This window comes from Salvelinus sp. IW2-2015, linkage group LG3, assembly GCF_002910315.2.
Source record: "Salvelinus sp. IW2-2015 linkage group LG3, ASM291031v2, whole genome shotgun sequence".
Taxonomy (NCBI): Eukaryota; Metazoa; Chordata; class Actinopteri; order Salmoniformes; family Salmonidae; genus Salvelinus; species Salvelinus sp. IW2-2015.
This window is the reverse complement of record NC_036840.1, coordinates 4935463-4953879: the sequence shown is the minus strand read 5'-3', so window position 1 is coordinate 4953879 and position 18417 is coordinate 4935463. Positions and strand designations below refer to the sequence as shown.

At 42.6% G+C, this 18417-nt stretch overlaps 1 protein-coding gene across 3 annotated transcripts; it reads left to right on the top strand.

Annotated features, from left to right (window-relative positions):
* Nucleotides 1–994: 994 nt before the first annotated feature.
* LOC111982846 (insulin-like growth factor 1) lies at nt 995–18411 on the top strand. 3 transcript variants are annotated; one of them, XM_024014482.2, is made up of 5 exons: nt 995–1278; nt 2779–2938; nt 13112–13374; nt 15049–15084; nt 17396–18411. In XM_024014482.2, the coding sequence occupies exons 1-5, from the start codon at nt 1231–1233 to the stop codon at nt 17453–17455; spliced, it is 567 nt and encodes a 188-aa protein (XP_023870250.1). In that variant the 5' UTR covers nt 995–1230; the 3' UTR covers nt 17456–18411. The 3 variants fall into 3 exon arrangements, with proteins under 3 accessions (XP_023870250.1, XP_023870267.1, XP_023870258.1); XM_024014499.2 differs by lacking the exon at nt 15049–15084 and having other exon boundaries at nt 996–1278; nt 13112–13293; XM_024014490.2 differs by lacking the exon at nt 15049–15084 and having other exon boundaries at nt 996–1278.
* Nucleotides 18412–18417: the final 6 nt, after the last annotated feature.

Here is an 18417-nt window from a genome sequence, read left to right as displayed (position 1 = left end):
TGCGCTGAACACTGTCTGAGCTAACTGGAGCTGTGCTGCTGATGTCCTGCTTTATGATTGGGTCAGCACTGATCTCCTGTTTAGTGATTGGATCAGTGCTGGCAAAATCAACCCTCTTTAAGCCCTGGGACAATTAGGTAGTGGTCTTTCAAAACACTGCCCTTTATTGGGAAAAAGAGGATTGTCCTATTCAAGGGCATACATATTTTCCATGGAAAGAGTGTTGTCAACAGATACTAGGACACATGTCAATTCAAGGGGACAGCAAGGTGCAGATTCACAGATTGGGAAAAAGCCCACATTTGGTCTGTCAAGTGGCAATACATTGTTCAGTGACAAACACTGAGTGGTCATAATATTTGCATTGTAAAATAGGATTTATTGCCATGGTGTGCACAGATAGACCTGACAAGAGGACATTTAAAACTACATGTATAAAACTACATGAATAATCAGGTGGTTAGATGTAGGATTTTAATCCTGATGACCTGAGGACAGGGATGATATTCACATATATGAATATAAACGTATATGAATTGTATGAAAAAGGARACCAATGTGCAGGCTATCCATTAAAACTGTTGACTGTGTGTGCACTGTACATAAACACTCAAATATTGTAGTTTATGAAAATCTTTAAATCATGATGATGAATCAGCCCACTAAATCAAAAGTTGGAGATAGATATGTATGTAATAGATGATGAATATGAAGACACATAGCCTACATGTGCCACATAAATTACGCACGAGCGCTTCATGGACAATAATTATATTTTCCAACGCCTATAACAACTCATCCATGAGATTTCTACACATAACAAGCTTTGAGAAGAGCGGTTGGTATGGGTCTTGCTCTATCTTGAACTACTAACCAAGCCTTAAAGAGATCAAAATTCAATCCCATTCTAAGAAAAGTATCAATGATGACGTTATTTGAATATGTGCCCAAAATCCTTAATGAATAACTTAGGATGAGGAGAAGGCAAATGCTGCCCCAGCTGTTTCCTGTTGAAAATGTCTGTGTAATGTAGATACATGTGAGGGATTTTCTCTCTAAATCCGTCTCCTGTTCGCTAAATCTCACTTCTCCAAAACGATCCTGCGCAATGGAACAAAGTCGGAATATTGAGATGTGACATTGCCTGCATCTTATCTTCTTTCTCACTGTTTTTAATGACTTCAAACAAGTTCATTTTTGCTGGGCTTTGTCGTGCGGAGACCCGTGGGGATGTCTAGCGGTCATTTCTTTCAGTGGCATTTATGTGATGTCTTCAAGGTAACTTTAAATAATTTCCTTTGACATCAGAATGTCACCTTACTTACTCTTTTTTTTTGTTTTTTTTGTTGCAAGAACCAAACTGATTTATTTGCAGTATCAAAACACAAATTAATAAAGACCCATGTTTGATTATAGCAGATGATTTTAGTTCAGGGATTTAAGGTACAAATCGGTTTTATTATAGACTATTTCAAAATGTCTATCAGAACATGTCAGCAGGTAGATGTGCATGCATTTTCTGTGAGTGCACGTTTGACTGTTTTCACATAGACATTCTTTGTAGCCTAGCTATAACATTTACTTTAATTGACTTTACGAAAATAAGGTTATGTTGGCATGTCTGCGTGCATGAGTTAACACACTCGTGTGGATGTTTCAATGCGTTTCCAACATGAGTTTCGACACGTTTGCGCAGTGCGCGCTGACCGGTGCCGTTTCCATGAATATAAACCACTAATGTTGCTGCATACGTTACTGAACTTTCAAAGTAATTTCTGCTGACTCCGCATTTGGATACCACATTGGATTGTATGAAAACAAACAATAAGGAAGGGCTTAAGGCGTTTAAGAATGCGCCCTTTGGGCAGGATAACTATGTGGTAGCGGTTGTGATGTATACGAATCCTGTGTATATTCTCTTTATTATGTAAATTTGTCCCGTTATGCTTCATCTGCTGGGTTTGGCGCGTGAACCGTTTTCCATCTCATGTTTGGATAGGCAAGATCCTTGGCTCTGTGGCTCCTGTCCTGAGCGATCGTTTTTGGAGCTGAGAATGAGAGAAACCAAGGGCATCATTGCATTATCTTAAAACTAAGCCTACTTAAAGAAGATAAACCACTGTTTGGGAACAATCGATTTTAAAGATATCTTATCGCATTGATTGATTTCTGCATTAGTTTTATGCATACCTTTCACTCTCTGTGACTAATTCCTATGCAATTGTTCTTTATTAGGACACCCCAAAAGTTGAATTATCGGGTTGTGAAACATCACTGTCTGATGGCTGCAGGAATATTATCAGTGAAATAGCCTACCGACAAGATAATGATGTGTATGATCTTCGAACCGGGAAAGCACTCTCTCCTCAGGAAGCGGCTCGTGCAGTCACTGCTCCATACATCCTAATATGCTTGTAAGGGTTAATACACTTCAAGGGCCATACGTACGTAAGTCGTGCGTAAATCCTGACCAAAACTCATAGACTGGTATTATTGTAGGCTCTTTGTATTATGATTGTGCGATTGTTTTGGACGTCACGGTTCCATAGACACCTGTTCCTTCACTTATTGTGAACCTATTAGAAAACCTAGCTATATATTTCGCGAATGTATAGTAATCAAAATGACGATGGTGTTGAAATAGGCTGGTGAAGGCATATGAAATCACTGCCATCAAGTTATACTGACACTGGTGAAATAGGATATGGAAGGTGAGACTGACGACATTCTCTGCCTGCCATGCCCTACTAACTGTGCCCTTCTCCCCATTGAACGCAGAGTGCGATGTGCTGTGTCTCCTGTACCCACACCCTCTCACTGCTGCTGTGCATCCTAACCCTGACTTCGGCGGCAACAGGGGCGGGGCCCGAGACCCTGTGTGGGGCGGAGCTGGTGGACACGCTGCAGTTTGTGTGTGGAGAGAGAGGCTTTTATTTCAGTAAGTGCACCTTTTATTTATTCATAAAGGATTGCTGCTGCTCCATTCTCACAAAGCGCTAATGCGCAACCTCATAAATTAAACAGTATCAGATCTCTCTCATCTGGCCTTCACTTTCTAATAATCATTCCCTCTGTCTTTTTCCTCACTCCTATTAAACATTTCAGCTGTAGACTTATCAGATTTGAAAGAGTTGATGAGTATAGATGCCTATGTATATTTAGTCTCTATCCCTGATTGTGATGGACTACTGACTTAGACTAATGGAATATATAGAATCTTGAAGCAGGAATGGGGTTCTGGGGGTTGCTGAGAGGTAAATGAAGTGTAGAATGATGTTAAACAGCTATATGTATATTATTCTCATTGAAACAGCTGCCGGGTCTATGGAGATGGGGTTTTAAGTGGAATTGAGGCTGACTATCTGTAAGAAGGAGAAGGGAAAGACATAAATGTTGCAGTGAACTTTTTTTCCACCAGAAATGGGGAAAGCTACCCAAAGAAAACCATCCGCTAAGAATCCAGGACTTAAATCTCCTATTTTCCATTGGAGGCACAAAGGCCAGAACAACATGCAATATATGGCAGTACTGAGCTGTGTCAAGGTGTTGCGTTCTCCCACTCATCAGTAGCCAGTGTTCCTATGATATGGACCCTGATCCTTCCCTCAGGGGACTACTTCTTCCCATTAGAACCATGGACTCAGAAAGGTTGTGGTTTGGCTCATTAGTGCCATATACTGAATGTGGTGCCTTGAGGGTCCCTAGCTGGTATTGAATGAAATCACTGCACATACAAGTGTCAAGTCTCTCTTTACCACCTCTCCAAGGCTAAACAATTATTGTGCACCATCTTTTTGTATCTCTGACATTGACATATCAATACAGCTCAGAGATGTCAATCTTGAAAGAGGCTCTATGCTCCAACTTAATCAGACTTAATTGAAAGTTCTCTTGAGGGGGTGGGGGGTTTTGACTAGTTGTGACAGAGTTGAGAATATTTGCGTGATAACAATTCTTCTGGGAACTTGATGAAATATTTAATATGTGTAAAGACTTTTGATGAGGTGAGAGACGATCTGGGAGATGTGATGATGTGAGACTGTGAAAGGGGTTTATGTGTTCTCTGAGTGTTTAAGGGATTTCTGCACCTTTTTTATCAATCAGGCTACTTCACTACTTCACATGGCCTATGTAATATAATCTTGAGTTGCCAGAACTTGCTGCATTGCCTTGTATTTGGAATAGAACTGTATCTTCAACAAGATTATTCTATGATGATTAATTGATGAACCGAACAATGGACAGAAATAGCAAATCATTCCTATCATGAACTCACAGACCTCAGATAGACCTTATTTGGCTCTGGGAATTCAATCTGTCGAGGTTTGGAACTAGACTGCATACCTCCATGTGACTATATACTGTACTGTGCGATCATTGAGCTGCAAAGTGCCCATCCATCAATGCCTTGTTCTCGTGTTAAAAAAGGTACATTGAGTCGAGGACATTTCAGGCACACTCCATTCTTTCTGGAAAGGAACATTGAGGTATGTACAGCAGGTGGCTCGCTGTGTGGACAGTATGTCTCTCTCTCCTGCTGTCAGATGGAACCACATGTATAACAATGAGTCTTTAAGTGAGATATCTGGGTTATCCATTTTCGGCTCTGTCGTCTCTTGCACTGGGAAGTGTGACAGCTCCGTGCGGTCGTCAGGTCTGGTCTGCTCCCGACCTGAACTCTTCTCCTCCAGTCTGCTGCACCATGTTGAACTTGGTAGCCACCATAGTGATGATGTGTCCCCAGAGTGTTGCAGCGACACTGGGCTTTCTGCGGGCTGAGACGCAGGGCCAATCCACCTTACCCACCATGTCACTGCTAAAGTAGCCTCACTTGCATTTCAAGACTTCAGATTTCATTACCTTGACAGAAATGTGAAATACTACTCGGTGGAAAAATATTTTATTGAAACAAAATGTGGTCTGAAGAAGAAAAACTAAATCCACAACCGTAGTCAGTTTTTCCAATTATTAGCCTGACCCAGAAATCCTCAGTTGTCTTAGTAATGCTTTAGCAGGCAAACTCCTCCCGGGTTGAGTGGAGTAGAGTGGATATACAGACATACCATGAATCTGGTCTTCGTGGGGGTCTTTTGAACAGAATCTGGGTAACCCCAGTTTGCAAATAGGAACACTGGACGACAGGAAAATTGTGAGGAAAATCGGTAGGAACATTCTCTGATCAGTGGGGTACTGTAGATTCTCTGGAAGACATGAATCAACTCTTCCTGAGCTTTTATTCTATATCACACCCACTTCCTGTAATGTACTCTGGATAGAGCTGGTTATTCTATTATGAAGAATTTCCTCTCACAGTCTAATAGTGAACCCCTATGATGCACCTACACTCCAGAGGACTAGGATGTGGAAAATTACAACTGACTAAAATGAAAAAGGACTTCTATGGCGCACCACCTTTCTCTTAGTAACTCCATAAATACAATGTCATGGCATATACCAAATCTCTAATGTGGATGATGCTGGGAGTATTCGGAAATGTATTAGTCATATACATTTTAGTCAGAAGGAACCATGTCAGGGTCAGAGATAAACCTATTCAGCAAACGGCACAGAGATTCAGCCACACAGGGCAATAGACAAACCAGTCTTGTCCTTTTTGTCTCATAATGCCATGTCATAAGCCACTAGCTCAGARAGAGTTGTACATRAGAWACATTTAYAGTCGAGATGAAAACGAATTCAGATTGGCACTGTGMCAWCGCCCTCCCAACAGCATGTAGTTTAAACAGAACKAGGAACAGAGGAGGGGAGTAAATTGCTTTTAAGCAGCCATTGATGAGCCATCCTATCCTTTCTCAGCCTTGTTTGTCTCTCTGTGTCTATTCTATTTGAAGCAGCTGGAGTAGGAGAGTGGAGAACGTGTAAACAGCACATCAGCCTCACTACACACACAGCTAGGCCTTGTCCCGGAGCAGCAGGGGATTATGGGGGATTACAGGATGATCAGGATGCCCCCCTCCCCTCCACCTCCCCACCTCTCTAGTTTTACACACTGGACCTGAACACACACACTCAGCAGAAGGCACTCAGCACTAAAGAAAGAAAGGCCTCCTGCTTGCACTTTGTGTGCACTTTGTCACTGTGAAAAGGTGTTGTTTTTTCCATGGAGTGCTGAAATGAGAACGTTGACCATCCTCACTAAAGAACTACTCTGCAGAACAAAGAGACATCTCAGGAAAAGGACAGGATGGGGATGTTAGATGTGAGTTCTGTCAGTTTGGAGTCAAGACACAAAGGTTTGAGATGAAATAAACCTGTTCTATTGGAGATGTTGGCCAGGCTCGACCATAAAGAACTCGTACAGATATTGTCCACATTGTGCCCACATTATTATAGCCTACAGTTTCATCTGAGGCCTCTACTTAGGTCTAAAACTGAAACTTAAACCTTGGTAAATGGTTCCTAGACTGTAACTAGCCAGAGCTAGCCAAGCTTGCTATGTCACATAATTTTGAACTGCCTGGCCCATCCAGTCTATCCCATACCACGAGACCCTAACTCACTGAGTTAGGATCCTAAATGCCCTTACATACTGGCATTTAATTACCTAACAAAAGCAGACAAAACCTCAGTTGAAAATGTGAGGGAAATTTAGCTAGGCTATAAACTCTTTGTGGTACCAGTGATAAAGAGGTAGTTTCCAGGTCTATAGCAGCTTTCGTAGACCCCGACAATCCATAAACTCCCTGACACTCCACAAGCAGTGCGCTGCACCGGTTCCAAGAATTCACTGTTTTTTACTATCCACAGCGAGGCTGTAAAACCTAGATCCTTTCTGTGCCCACTCTGGAGGAGAGCCTTGTCTTTCCAGCCTTACTCGTTTGAGGAATGTGAGCTATGTGCTGCAGTGTCTCCAGCATAGCTTTATCCAAGTAGCAGGATGGAGCAGTGAGTGGCCTGCCTCTTTGACTTTTGTCTCAGAAGTCGTTCAAATATACTGAACAAAAATATAAACGCAACATGTAAAGTTTTGGTCCCATGTTTCATGAACTGTAATAAAAGATCACAGACATTTTCCATAAGCACAAAAAGCTTATTTCTCCAATTTTGTGCACAAATTTGTTTACAGCCCTGTTAGAGAGCATCACTCCTTGCCAAGATAATCCATCCACCTGACAGGTATGGCATATCAAGAAGCTGATTAAACAGCATGTTCATTACAAAGGTGCACCTTGTGCTGGGGACAATAGAAGGCCACTCTGAAATGTGCAGTTTTGTCACACAAGACAATGCCAGAGATGTCTCAAGTTTTGAGGGAGCGTGCAATTGGCATGCTGACTGTAGGAATGTCCATCAGAGCTGTTGCCAGATAATTTAATGGTAATTTCTCTACCATAAGCCGCCTAACCACGCCAGCCTAGGACCTTCTTCACCTGCGGGATCGACTGACACCAGCCACCCAGACAGCTGATGAAACCGAGGAGTATTTCTGTCTGTAATATAGCTGTTTTTGGGGGAAAAAATCATTCTTATTGGCCGGCTTATCCGCTCCCAGGCCCACCCATGACTGCACCACCTGCCCAGTCATAAAATCCATAGATTAGATCCTAATGAATTTACTTCAATTGACTGATTTCCTTATATGAACTGTAATTCAGTAAAATCATTGAAATTGTTGCATGTTGCATTCTTTACTTCGGAAAGTATTCAGACCCCTTGACTTTTTCTACATTTTGTTACATTACAGCCTTATTATAAATTTGATTAAATTGTTTTTTTTCCTAATCAATCTACACACAATACCCCATAATGACAAAGCAAAAACTGTTTTTTTAGAAATGTTTGCAAATTTATTATAAATTAAAAACTGAAATATCCCATTTACATAAGTATTCAGACCCTTTACTCAGTGCTTTGGTGAAGAACCTTTGGCAGCGATTACAGCCTTGAGTCTTCTTGGGTATGACGCTACAAGCTTGGCACACCTGTATTTGGGGAGTTTCTCCCATTCTTCTCCGCAGATCCTCTCAACCTCTGTCAGTTTGGATGGGGAGCGTTGCTGCACAGCTATTTTCAGGTCTCCAGAGCTCCGGGCTCTGGCTCAAGGACATTCAGAGACTTGTTCAGAAGCCATTCCTACGTTGTCTTGGCTTTGTGTTTAGGGTCGTTGTCCTGTTGGAAGGTGAACCTTCGCCCCAGTCTGAGGTCCTGAGCGCTCTGGAGCAGGTTTTCATCAAGGATCTCTCTGTACTTTGCACTGTTTATCTTTGCCTCGATCCTGACTAGTCTCCCAGTCCCTGCTGCTGAAAAACATCCCCACATCATGATGCTGCCACCACCATGCTTCACAGTAGGCATGGTGCCAGGTTTCTTCCAGATGTGACGCTTGGTATTCAGGACAAAGAGTTCAATATTGGTTTCATCAGACCAGAGAATCTTATTTCTTATTGTCTGAGAGTCCTTTAGGTGCCTTTTGGCAAACTCCAAGCGAGCTGTTATGTGCCTTTTACTGAGGAGTGGCTTGCGTCTGGGCACTCTACCATAAAGGCCTGATTGGTGGAGTGCTGCAGAGTTGGTTGTCCTTCTGGAAGGTTCTCCCTTCTCCACAGCGGAACTCTTGAGGTGGTTACAAACTTCTTCCATTTAAGAATGATGGTGGCCACTGTGTTCTTGGGGACCTTCAATGCTGCAGAAATGTTTTGGTACCCTTCCCCAGATCTGTGCCTCGACACAATCCTGTCTCAGTACTCTACGAACAATACCTTCGACCTCATGGCTTGGTTTTTGCTCTGACATGCACTGTCAACTGTGAGACCTTATATAGACAGGTGTGTGCCTTTCCAAATCATGTCCAATCAATTTAATTTACCACAGGTGGACTCCAATCAAGTTGTAGAAACATCTCAAGGATAATCAATGGAAACAGGATGTACCTGAGCTCAATTTTGAGTCTCATAGCAAAGGGTCTGAATACTTATGTTAATAAGCTATTTATGTTTTACATTCTTTGCACATTTGCAAAATTTTCTAAAAAACKATTTTCGCTTTGTCTTTATGGGGTATTGTGTGTAAACTGATGAGGATTTGTATTAATTTAATCCATTTTAGAATAAGGCTGTAACGTAACAAAATGTGGAAAAAGGGAAGGGGTCTGAATACTTCACGAATGCACTGAACATAACAAATAAAAACCTCATAGCAACTTCAGCATGATCATGAGCACAATAATGGTAGTTAAAGGTACGGTTTATATTTCAACCCATGCCTCTCTGCTGTTGTGGCACTACCATCATGCTGTGGGCGGCAGGTAGCCTAGTGGTTAGGGCGTTGGGCCAGTATCCGAAAGGTTGCTAGATCGAATCCCCGAGCTGACAAGGATCTGTCATTCTGCCCCTGAACAAGGCAGTTAACCCACTGTTCCTAGGCCGTCATTGTAAATAAAAATGTGTTCTTAACTGACTTGCCTAGTTAAATAAAGGTTATAAAAAAAATAGACTGCCAAAAGGTCAATGCTGCTTGATGAAAAGATCCCTCTAGCTTGTGTGCATCTCAGGCAGGTTGATCTTAACAGGCTGCCTTGCTCTTCAGCTAAGACATTGTCGACTGACCTGACAAGGATCCAAGTGGGATCAAAACCTTGTCTTGTGTGCATCTTAATAAACCACTGGGGAGCATTACAGAGTTGCAGACATTCCTTCTTTCAAGTCATGATGGAGCCTCTCTCTACGCAGCCAAACAATTGTTATGCAGCGCTTAGATCTAAATCTAATCTATTCAAACTCATTCACCCTACAAAAAGGGCACATGGGCCCCCTTCCATCCAATAGATGTGTGCAACAACACACAACACCAAAACAAAACTGCACCCTAATCTGTAGTAGTGGGTGTCTGTCTATGACACCGTGACACAAACAAAAGACGTGTAGCCTACCACTAATCTGCTGTGCCCTGAATGGCTGCGACCAAACTCCAAAACAATAGCCTTTACCAATCACCACGGATCCCCCTTCTCAAACAGCCTCTGTTTCTCACACTGTCCACCGGGCTGGATGGCCACACCACACGGCAGGCAGGAGAAGGTTTGTCTGAGTTTGTTGACGACAACAGCACACAGGACGCCAACTCTTTGTTCATTAGGGATTACAGTCAGTTATCCCTTGAAACGTGGCACTTAAAACCTTCCAAAACCTATTCCACCTGATTACTGATGCTTTCTGCTTTTTACAACCAGCTACAGCTGATTCTAATACATGTTAAAATCTGCATCCAGATGATTTCTCTCCTCTCCAGCTGTTTGTTTAGAAGGTTACAGGTTATTTTGAGAATAATAGCGGATGTTCATTTGGAGGGCTTTATTGGGAGGGATTGGAAAACAGGGCCAGCACAGTCGACTCCTGGCTCACAATACAACCTGTCTGATTGAATAATCACAAGCTCGGCCTCGCAAGAAGGCTTCCCTCGTCATGAAAATTCCTTGTTACACGTCAGCAACAATGGTTAAGTGACAATTTATCATGGTTTATTCTGACTTAATTACAACATGCCATTCAGTAAGCGGGGGTTAAAGATGCACTCCGCGATCTTAAGCACAAAAAATTGCATGAATTGGATTTGTAACATATCAAACAAAATGGATGACATAGTACATTTAAAAAAAATGTATTGTCACATACACTGGATAGGTTCAGTGAAATTTGTTGTTTTAGAGGGTCAGCCAAATTAGGGTTAAGTGCCCTGCTCAAGGGCACATCGACAGATTTTTTACATTGTCGGCTCAGGTATTCAAAACAGCGACCTTTCGGTTACTGATAAAAATACTCTAACCGCTAGGCTACCTGCCGCCCTACACAATGGAATGACGTAGTACACAAAAAGCAGGGACCCGTTTTGGCTCGTGAGCACCACTATCAAAACTACTTGCTGAAATTATACAAAAGTTAGAGAGTGCATCTTTAACTGGGCCCAGCTGAGGACAGAAAGAAAGAAAGTCCTAAAATAGTCTTCAAACAATGAGACCTGCTACCTTTCATTCTCAAGGTGAAAACTGGTGTATTCCACATGCAGTTCTCATTGTAAAGAGGCTATAACATGGCCTGATTACTTATAGCTTCATTGTGGTGGTCAAATCCTCAAAACAATGATTGACCTTGTTGATCTGGACATAGTTGAAGCTCATCATACAGGGGATGTCTGGGGTCTATAACTATAGACCTTGGGTGAGAACTAGCTCTTTGTACTCTTAGACTTAGAGCACCTTGCCTGCTGAATCAACTATTCTTGCTGTCCAGTGCAGCACCTTCAACCTTTTAGCCAGTATAGAACCCTCTCACCTTCAACCTTTTAGCCAGTATAGAACCCTCTCACCTTCAACATTTTAACTAGTATAGAACCCTCTTACTTTCATCCTTTTAGCCAGTATAGAACCCTCTCACCTTCAACTATCCATGAACACACACTATATCTCATCATCTGACTTGAGATCAGTGTTTTCTCTCACACAGTACAACTCCCTCCATAATCTTTCTTCACACTGTACCCAGGGTCCTGACTGAGAACTGTGGAGAGATGCATCTGTTTCTGAATTGGAGCTCCTCTCTGTCCAAAACAACATTGTCAAGATAAGGAAGGCATAGAGCAGAAGTTAATGCACTTTGTCAGCACTGGCAGGCTCCCGGGCCAAGAGCTATTAACTCTGAAAGGGAAAGGCATTTCCTCCTTGTAAATGCCATATTACATTATTATTATTTCATTTGGTAACAGGGAAAAGCMTATCAAGGCTATATTGCCCGAGGTGAGCGGGGAATTGTAAATGGAGAGTGGGATATTTTTTTAAAGGCCACTGAAAGAAAGTGGGTTTGGAGAGAGGGAGTCGAAAGCTGTTGGCATTCAGGTGTCAAAGCAACTCCTAACTTCCTCCTCCCTACCACTCACATCACTGTAGAAGGTGACTTGGGCTCTCAGAGAAGTGCTCAGATTCCGATTCATACTGAAGAGCACCAGACCTCCAAGTGAGCCTCTCTGGCTTTTCACCACTGGAGGCTGGTGAGGGGAGGACGACTCATAATAATGGCTAGAATGGAGTGAATGAACTGATTTCGAACACATGGAAACCATGTGTGGGATGTGTTTGATAACCATTTCATTTATTCTCTTCCTGCCATTACTATGACCCCCCCCCCCCACACACACACACACACAATTTAGGTGCCAACAACTGCCTGTTTTTTGCACGTATGGGAACTATGGGTCTAGTCATGGTTCAGGAAAGCCATATAGTTGTTAGTAAACAACAGCATGGCTGCATTGTAACAGCATCCACAGTATCCAGAGTTCAACTGGCTCTGACATTGTCAGCAATAAAGGGCTGCTGGGTTGCCATGTGAAAATGTGAATGAAACGACCAACCCGTCCGCCAGAGAGTGTGACTTAGGCCTGGGCCTACTTTCTCTGCAGGCTGATTGGGCCCCGAGGGGTTGAGGTTTGGCCTAATGGGTATAAAATGTCCGAACGTGATATTCTCAATGTTACGGTGACCGTGACCTTTTTTACTGCCTCACGGCTGCCAAAAAGGGTTCGCACAGTACAATGCGATACCCTGTAAATTTTGCAGTGAAGAAATCAATGTCATTAACACTGTCCATATATCAGAATAATCAAGTCCACAACCTGGCCGTTAGCACTCAGCTATTACAGAGCCCAGGGTCTGGCGCACAGCCACAAATGATTACAGCTTTTTGGATTAATTCGGCTCAAAGATATAAAACCTTCCAGGACATCTGCACTAAAGAAGTTGGTCCATATCCAAGACTGTAATGGGTTATGTTGTATATGATTCCATTGGCTCTTTTAAAGCACCTGTGGTTGACTTAACACACCCGTGACACAACACTTAACATGCCTATGATCTCTCCCTTTACCTCAACGTTTAACTTCGACCTATAACACGAAGACAAACATACACGGAGGTCCAAAAATTATAATCCTAAGCAACAAGCTGTCTTCAGTTATCTTTTTTATTTACTTACAGAACAAACTGGAACGACAGCTATCCTTGCTCTTTACATGCTCTCTGCATGCTCTCTACATGCTCTCTACATGCTATTTACGTCTTCACATGTAGTAACACAAATTCTTCTTCCTTTCTGTCCCTCAGGTAAACCAACGGGCTATGGCCCCAGTTCACGGCGGTCACATAACCGTGGTATTGTGGACGAGTGCTGCTTCCAGAGTTGCGAGCTGCGGCGGCTCGAAATGTACTGTGCCCCTGTCAAGTCTGGCAAGGCAGCTCGCTCTGTGCGCGCACAGCGTCACACAGACATGCCAAGGACACCTAAGGTTAGTACTGCAGTGCAAAACGTGGACAGAGGCTCAGAGCGTAGGACAGCACAGCACCCAGACAAGACAAAAACCAAGAAGGTGAGCACAGCACCAAACAGATATACATTATAAGAGGATGCACAGTTGACATCAGCGAAACAGAATGGACATAGATATAGAACATTGTAGTGGGTCTTTCAGTATATTTGATTTTTAGATCATACAGTGCATTCAGAAAGTATTCAGACCACTTGACTTTTTCTACATTTTGTTACGTTACAGACTTATTATAAAATTAATTAAATTGTTTTCTCTCATTAATGTACACACAATACCTCATAATGAAATATGGGTATGACGATTGGATATGACGCTACAAGCTTGGCACACCTGTATTTGGGGAGTTTCTCCCATTCCTCTCAGCACGTCCTCTCAAGCTCTGTCAGGTTGGATGGGGAGCATTGCTGCACAGTTATTTTCAGGTCTCTTCAGAGATGTTTGATCGGGTTGAAGTCTGGGCTCTGGCTGTGCCACTCAATGACATTTAGAGACTTGTCTCAAAGCCACTCCTGCTTTGTATTGGCTGTGTGCTTAGGGTCGTTGTCCTGTTGGAAGATGAACCTTCGCCCCAGTCTGAGGTCCTGAGCGCTCTGATGCAGGTTTTCATCAAGGATCTTTCTGTACTTTGTTCCATTCATCTTTGCCTCGATCCTGACTAGTCTCCCAGTCCATGTCGCTGAAAAACATCTCCACAGCATGATGCTGCCACCACCATACTTCACCGTATGGCCCTTCTCCCCTATTACTCAGTTTGGCCGGGCGACCAGCTCTAATAAGAGTCTTGCTGGTTCCAAACTTCTTCCATTTAAGAATGATGGAGGCCAATGTGTTATTTTACAATTATTTTATTTTACCTTTGTTTAACTAGGCAAGTCAGTTAAGAACAAATAGTTATTTTACAATGACGGCCTACCCTGGCCAAACCCTCCCCTAACCCGGACGACGCTGGGCCAATTGTGCGCCGCCCTATGGGACTCTCGATCACGGTCGGTTGTGATACAGCCCACTTTGGAGTATTGAAGGTTCTTGGGGACCTTCAATGCTACAGACATTTTTTGGTACCCTTCCCCAGATCTGTGCCTCAACACAACCCTGTCTCGGAGCTCTACGGACAATTCCTTCGACCTCATGGCTTGGTTTTTGTTCTGACATGTACTGTCAACTGTGGGACCTTATATAGACAGGTGTGTGCTTTTCCAAATCATGTCCAATCAATTGAATTTACCACAGGTGGACTCCAATCAAGTTGTAGAAACATCTCAAGGATGATCAATGGAAAAAGGATGCACCTGAGCACAATTTCGAGTCTCATAGCAAAGGGTCTGAATACTTACAAGGTATTTCTGTTTTTAATTTTGGATACATTTGCAAACATTTCTAAAAGCCTGTTTTTGCTTTGGCATTATGGGGTATTGTGTGTAGATTGTGGAGAATTTTTATTTATTTAATCCATTTTAGAATAAGATTGTAACGTAACAAAATGTGGGAAAAGTCAAGGTGTCTGAATACTTTCCGAAGACACTGTGTGTCAGGCTTTTTCCAGAGCACTCCAAGTTAAGATGTTAAGGCTAAGGCTGCTGATGAGGACAGAAAACACCAATAACTGACTTTTACCCCTTAGAGAGTGGCTAACTATTCCATTGTGGACAATAAACTACCACAGTGGAAAGCAAATGTGTCATATCTGAACGGTTTTATTATTTTTCCTGACAGAAACCTTTATCTGGGCATAGTCACACATCTTGCAAGGTAGGCTGTTTGTCCTTCACTACTGCAGTGGTACTTTCCTACTATAACTACACAGAACAAAAATATAAATGCAACATGCAACAATTTCTAAGACTTAACTCAAGAGTTACAATTCATATAAGGAAATAAATAAATTAGGCCCTAATCTATGGATATCATATGACTGGGAATACAGATATCCTAAAGAAAAGGTAGGGGTGTGGATCAGAAAACCAGTCAGTATCTGGTGTGACCAACATTTGCCTCATGCAGCGCGACACAGCTCCTTCGCATAGAGTTGTTCATGCTTGTGATTGTGGCCTGTGGAATGTTGTCCCACTCCTCTTCAATGGCTGTGCGAAGTTGCTGGATATTGGCGTGAACTGGAACATGCTGTGGTACACGTCAATCCAGAGCATCCCAAACATGCTCAATGGGTGACATGTCTTGTGAGTATGCAGGCCATGGAAAAACTGGGACATTTTCAGCTTCCAGGAATTGTGTACAGATCCTTGTGTCATGGGGCTCACCCACACTTCTTCCCAGTACAGTTGAAACCGGGATTCATCCATGAAGAGCACACTTTTCCAGCCAATGACCATCATAGGTGACAATTTGACCACTGAGGTCGGTTACGATGCCAAACTGCAGTCAGGTCAAGACCCTGGTGAGGACGAAGAGCACGCAGATGAGCTTCCCTGAAACAGTTTCTGACAGTTGTGCAGAAATTCTTCGGTTGTACAAACCCACAGTTTCATCAGCTGTCCGGGTGGCCACAGGTGAAGAAGCCAGATATGGATGTCCTGGGCTGGCATGGTTACACGTGGTCTGCGGTTGTGAGGCCGGTTGGACACACTGCCAAATTCTCTAAAGAGGAATAATTTGAGAAATTAACATCCAGCTCTCTGGCAACAGCTCTGGTGAACATTCCTGCAGTCAGCATGCCAATTGCATGCTCCTTCAAAACTTCCGACATCTGTAGAATTGTGTTGTGTGACAAAACTGCACATTTTAGAGTTGCCTTTTATTGTCCCCAGCACAAGGTGTACCTGTGTAATGATCATGCTGTTTAATCATCTTATTGATATGCCACACCTGTCAGGTGGATGGATTATTTACATTTGACATTTTAGTCATTTAGCAGACGCTCTTATCCAGAGCGACTTACAGTAGAGTGCATACATTTTATTAAATTTTTTACATACTGAGACAAGGATATCCCTACCGGCCAAACCCTCCCTACCGGCCAAACCCTCCCTAACCCGGACGACGCTATGCCAATTGTGCGTCGCCCCACGGATCTCCCGGTTGCGGCCGGCTGCGACAGAGCCTGGGCGCGAACCCAGCCCAGCCATTATCTTGGCAAAGGAGAAATGATCACTGACAGGGGTGTAAACAAATTTGTGGACCAAATTTGAGAGAAATAAGCTTTTTGTGCATATGGAAAATGTCTGGGATCTATAATTTCAGCTCATGACCAACACTTACATGTTGTGTTTATATTTTTGTTCAGTGTAGAATATAGCATGCTATGATTGGTACCATGACTACCATCATATGTGATGCATACTTGTCTTTGTTATAAGTAGCTGTTTATACCTTCGTTTAGTAGATACAAAGTCAATGACTCCTTGGCCAGGTTACAACAGAATACAGTCAGCATATATTGACTTCTTTGTGAGAGGGAAGGAAATACAGGCACAGAAATTAATTAGTAATAAATCCCAGTCCAAACGAAGTAGTCAACCCAACCAGAAGAAACGTTTCTTTCCTCTCCCTTAGTTTCCCAATTCCACCTGTGTGTCCATGTCGTCCTTTTAAGCTTGGACTTGGTGCATTTTACAACTCTCCTCAAAAAAAGAAAGCCATTAGCGAAGGGGCGGAGGACTAAGTGGTTTTTGTGGTAGACCCATGGGCACTCTCTCTCCCAGACAGATTATACTTTCATACTGTACATTTTGTGCTGAAATCCTGGTCCTCAGATTGCAACAGATTTGTGGCATGCTAGTTACAGAGGGTAACGGCATGCATATAATCACATTGATTTATTCATGTGCAGAGGGACAGTGTGTTGAATGTCAGTGCCGCTCTGGTGGCTTGTGGTTTAAATATGACCTATCAGCTCTGGTAGGGAGGATACTCGATACTGTACTGTTTGTGGATCTTTCAATATAGCAAAAGGTTATGAAATCATCACCCATTAATTGTACAGCTGTGTTGTTCTAGRCACAGGYACTGGGTTTKGACCCAAAGCTGTTTTTTYCCCACTCTCCTAATCCACTTATCTAATGTTTCTCCTCCTAAAAATCTGTTCCCCCTCCACCCTTTTCAGGAGGTACATCAGAAGAACTCAAGTCGAGGAAACACAGGGGGAAGGAACTACCGAATGTAGAAGAAGACAGAAGCTAACGGACAGGCGGACARGGATGAGAGAAGGGTGTGCCCWTACCTGGTGCCCCTGTGGAATGGTTCACTGTAAAACAACAAAAGGTGGATAATGGTACWAWGCTAATGGTAATAAGCTTTGTGTGTAATGTCTCTAGCTGAGAGTTAAAGTGCTGGGGTTATATGAGAGGTATTTTGATTATTTTATACACTGCACCATTTCATATTGGAAGGAATTATATTCCATGTCAAACCAATGTAACAGACTAGTTTAGCTGCTTACACATCAAAGAGCTTCTTCTTCTTATACCTCCATGTGTGAGCTGAGCTATAGTGTCCCTGGTGGCCTCTAATAGGCTCTGTGCTACATACAGCCAATAGGAGGGCAGCCAGCAGTTTTACCTGTCTGTCTATGGTCCATCCTCTTTACCTGAACTCTGAAAGAGTTCAAGCTTTACACTGAGAGGTTGGGCCATGCAAAGTAGTCGGGCTATTGGATAAGTAATCCCCCCATTCTCATCTAACAACCACTGCTTTGATAATATATTAGAACCTCAATAAGAATGTTATTTCAGCTTCAGTCAGTTCTGGCCAAAAGATGATTTCACAGTTGTCACGTGTTTCATTAAGGCTATTTATTTACTATTGTCTGCTTCAACAGACAATAAGCGTATTACATGCAACCATACCATAAGAACCTGGCTTTGAGGCAACAACATGACCAGAGACCTATTCTGATGATACAATCTTCTTGTACTGCTAACCATTCTAGTGAAACTGACAGTAATATTATATTCTGTACTGTAAACAGAAAGTTTTGAGGAGATTCAATTTATATTTAATTTGTAAAGACTCACCGTAGATTCTCTGGGTCTAATATGTGGTCTGATTAAAAATGGATTCTAATGCAGAGGACAGGACAGAGGGGCGCTAAAAATAGCCAGCTACAGGAAGACGATTAATGATTGA